The following is a 2,990-nucleotide window of genomic DNA, read 5'->3' on the forward strand; positions in this document are numbered from 1 at the left end:
ATTTATTATATTTTTATCAGATGAAATATATATTTAGTTTTTTTTTAGTATGCTTTTATCAGAGAGAGAGGAAGGGAGAGGGTAGATGAGAGAGGACCATCACCGTTCTGCTGCCTCCTGCATGGCCCCTACTGGGGATTAAACCTGCAACCCTTTGCATGTGTCCTGACGGGGAATTGAACCCTGACCTCCTGGTTCATAGGTTGACGCTCAACCACTGAGCCACGCCGTCCAGGCAGCAGCGGTGCTTTCAGCTGCCTCTAGGGCTGTTGAGTCTCTGGTGTGGCAGGCACTGGAGTGGATCCGGCTGAGCTTCTTGTGGAACTGGAAACCCTGCTGGTCCCAGAGGTGTGAGAGGGAGAGTGCCTTGGTGGGACCCGCGGTGGCCTCCAGGGTGGGAGAGTCAGAGTCCATTGAGATGGGTCCCCAGGCAGACAGGCACGTAGGGGGTGCAGAATATATATATTTTTCCTCCATATGTTTTTTATTTTTATTTGTTAATTTTTTTGGCAATCCTCACCTGAGACTATTTTTCCATTGGTTTTTATTTATTTTATTATTATTTTTAAAAAATATATTTTTATTGATATCAGAGAGAGAAAGGGAGAGAGAGATGGAAATATCAATGAGGAGAGAGAATCATTGATCGGCCGCCTCCTGCACGCCCCCACTGGGGATCAAGCCCGCAACCTAGGCATGTGCCCTTGACCAGAATTGAACCTGGGACCCTTCAGCCCACAGGCTGAAGAAACGCTAAACCCCAGTTCTGGCACGGGTGAGGGGAGACCTCTCTCCTTGCTGGAGTGAGTGAATCAGTCCAAACTTTGGCCTCAGATTTTAGCTCAACTTTTAAAAAATATGTATATTTTTATTGATTTCAGAGAGGAAGGGAAAGGGACAGAGAGTTAGAAATATCAATGATGAGAGAGAATCATTGATTGGCTGCCTCCTGCACATCCCCCACTGGGGATCGAGCCCACAACCCAGGCATGTGCCCTTGGCAGGAATCGAACCTGGCACCCTTCAGTCTGCAGGCGGACGCTCTATCCACTGAGCCACACCTGCCAGGGCCCTCTGGTACCTTTGATTATACATGTGGCCTTGTCCTCCGGAAGGTGTGCATAACTGTGACTCCACGTGGCTCCTGGGGCGCGGTCCCAGGGTTTCCCGCTGGCACTGAGGGGATAGGGGCTGGAGGAGCAGAGGCAGCAGCCGCTGGGACACATCCCCTGTGCAGGGACGGGTATGGGGGGCGGCTGACAGGAGAATGCGGAGCTGGTGGCTCTGGTCCCCCAAAGTCTCACAAGGGCAGGGGCAAGAGGGGCCACAGAGCCGCAAAGAAACGCCACTCACACCACAGCACTTGGCAGAGGCAGGGCTGGGAGCGGCTGTATTCAACAGCCAGGAAATTCCCAGCACCAACGTGTTTATTTTGCTAAGTGACCACCTCCCTGTTCTGGTTCTTGCAGCTTCTGGACAATTGTAGGGGTTGCTGCCCTCATCCTGCTCCTGGTGGCCCTGTTGGCTCGAATCCTCGTCAAAAGAAAACCACCCCGGGACCCGCTCCGGCACTGTCCCTCCGTGGCTATGAATATGCTGAGTCCGTGGGTAAAGTGGCAGGAAGTGGAGGAGTATTTCAGGGTGGCGTGGCCTCTCCTCCAAGCTACCCTCCCAGGCTATGGACCCCACCCTCTCCCAGCGGGAAGCCCAGTCCCAATTGGAGGTCAGAGCGTGATGGAGGTGAGGGGAAAGGAGAGGAGGGTGTGCTTCCGCCAGGATCCCATCCATGGTGTTGGAAATGGCAGGATTTCCTTCATTTAAAAAATATATATATTTTATTGATTTTTTACAGAGAGGAAGGGAGAGGGATAGAGAATTAGAAACATTGATGAGAGAGAAACATCCATCAGCTGCCTCCTGCACATCTCCTACTGGGGATGTGCCTGCAACCAAGGTACATGCCCTTGACCGGAATCGAACCTGGGACCTTTCAGTCCGTAGGCCAACGCTCTATCCACTGAGCCAAACCGGTTAGGGCTTCCTTCATTCTTATGGCCAAAGAATAACAGGTGTTTTTGTTGTTGTTGTTTTTTCAATCCTCACTCGAGGATATTTTTCCATTGATTTTTAGAGACAGTGGAAGAGAGGGAAAGACAGAGAAATATCGATGTGAGAGAAACACATCGATTGGTTGCCTCCTGCACAAGCCCTGACCAGGGCCTGGGCCGGAGAGGAGCCTGCAACTGAGATAGTTCCCTTGACCGGAATCGAACCCGGGACCCTTTGGTCCACAGGCTGACGCTCTATCCACTGAGCCAAACCGGCTAGGGCCAGAATACCCATTTTATACAGTAGATAATATAAACGCAATGGTCCATTCTTCTGTTGCCCGACATTTAGGTTGTTTCCTTGCTGTGGCTATAGTTTCTTTTCCTTGTTGGTGGGTCTGCAGGTTGGTTGGGTGGCTCTGCTTCAGGCTGTGGGTGGGACTCAGGGCTGTCCCATGGGTCTCCCTGCTCCTGGGCCAGCAGCTCCCCAGGGTGTGCCTTTAATATATATATATATATATACACACACACACACACATATATATATTATTGATTTCAGAGAGGAAGGGAGAGGGAGAGAGAGCTAGAAACATCAGTGATGGGAGAGAATCATTAATCGGCTGCTTCCTGCACACCCCACACTGGGGTTCGAGCCCGCAACCCGGGCATGTGCCCTGATCAGGAATCGAACCCTGACCTCCTGGATCATAGGTCGACGCTCAACCACTGAGCCACACCAGGGCACTGCCCTGTCCTCTTAAAGCCATTGTCCCTTGCACATCAGCCACTGTCCATCTCTAGATCTCCAGTGCGGTGTCGGGCAGACACGCTAGACCCATGGTCGGCAAACCGCGGCTCGCGAGGCACATGCGGCTCTTTGGCCCCTCGAGTGTGGCTCTTCCTCAAAATACCACATGCGGGCGCGCACGTACAGTGCGATTG

At 51.9% G+C, this 2,990-nt stretch overlaps 1 protein-coding gene across 1 annotated transcript in view; it reads left to right on the plus strand.

Annotated features, from left to right (window-relative positions):
• Positions 1-2,990, plus strand: part of LOC102752289 (transmembrane 6 superfamily member 1) — a gene marked incomplete at its 5' end in the record, with an annotated part of 14,651 nt that overhangs the window by 5,172 nt on the left and 6,489 nt on the right. The window contains one exon of the mRNA XM_006768684.2: positions 1,470-1,573. Within this exon, the coding sequence (XP_006768747.1) occupies positions 1,470-1,573 (104 nt within the window). The remainder of the gene's footprint in view (positions 1-1,469; positions 1,574-2,990) is intronic.

This window comes from Myotis davidii, unplaced genomic scaffold, assembly GCF_000327345.1.
Source record: "Myotis davidii unplaced genomic scaffold, ASM32734v1 scaffold1623, whole genome shotgun sequence".
Lineage (NCBI taxonomy): Eukaryota > Metazoa > Chordata > Mammalia > Chiroptera > Vespertilionidae > Myotis > Myotis davidii.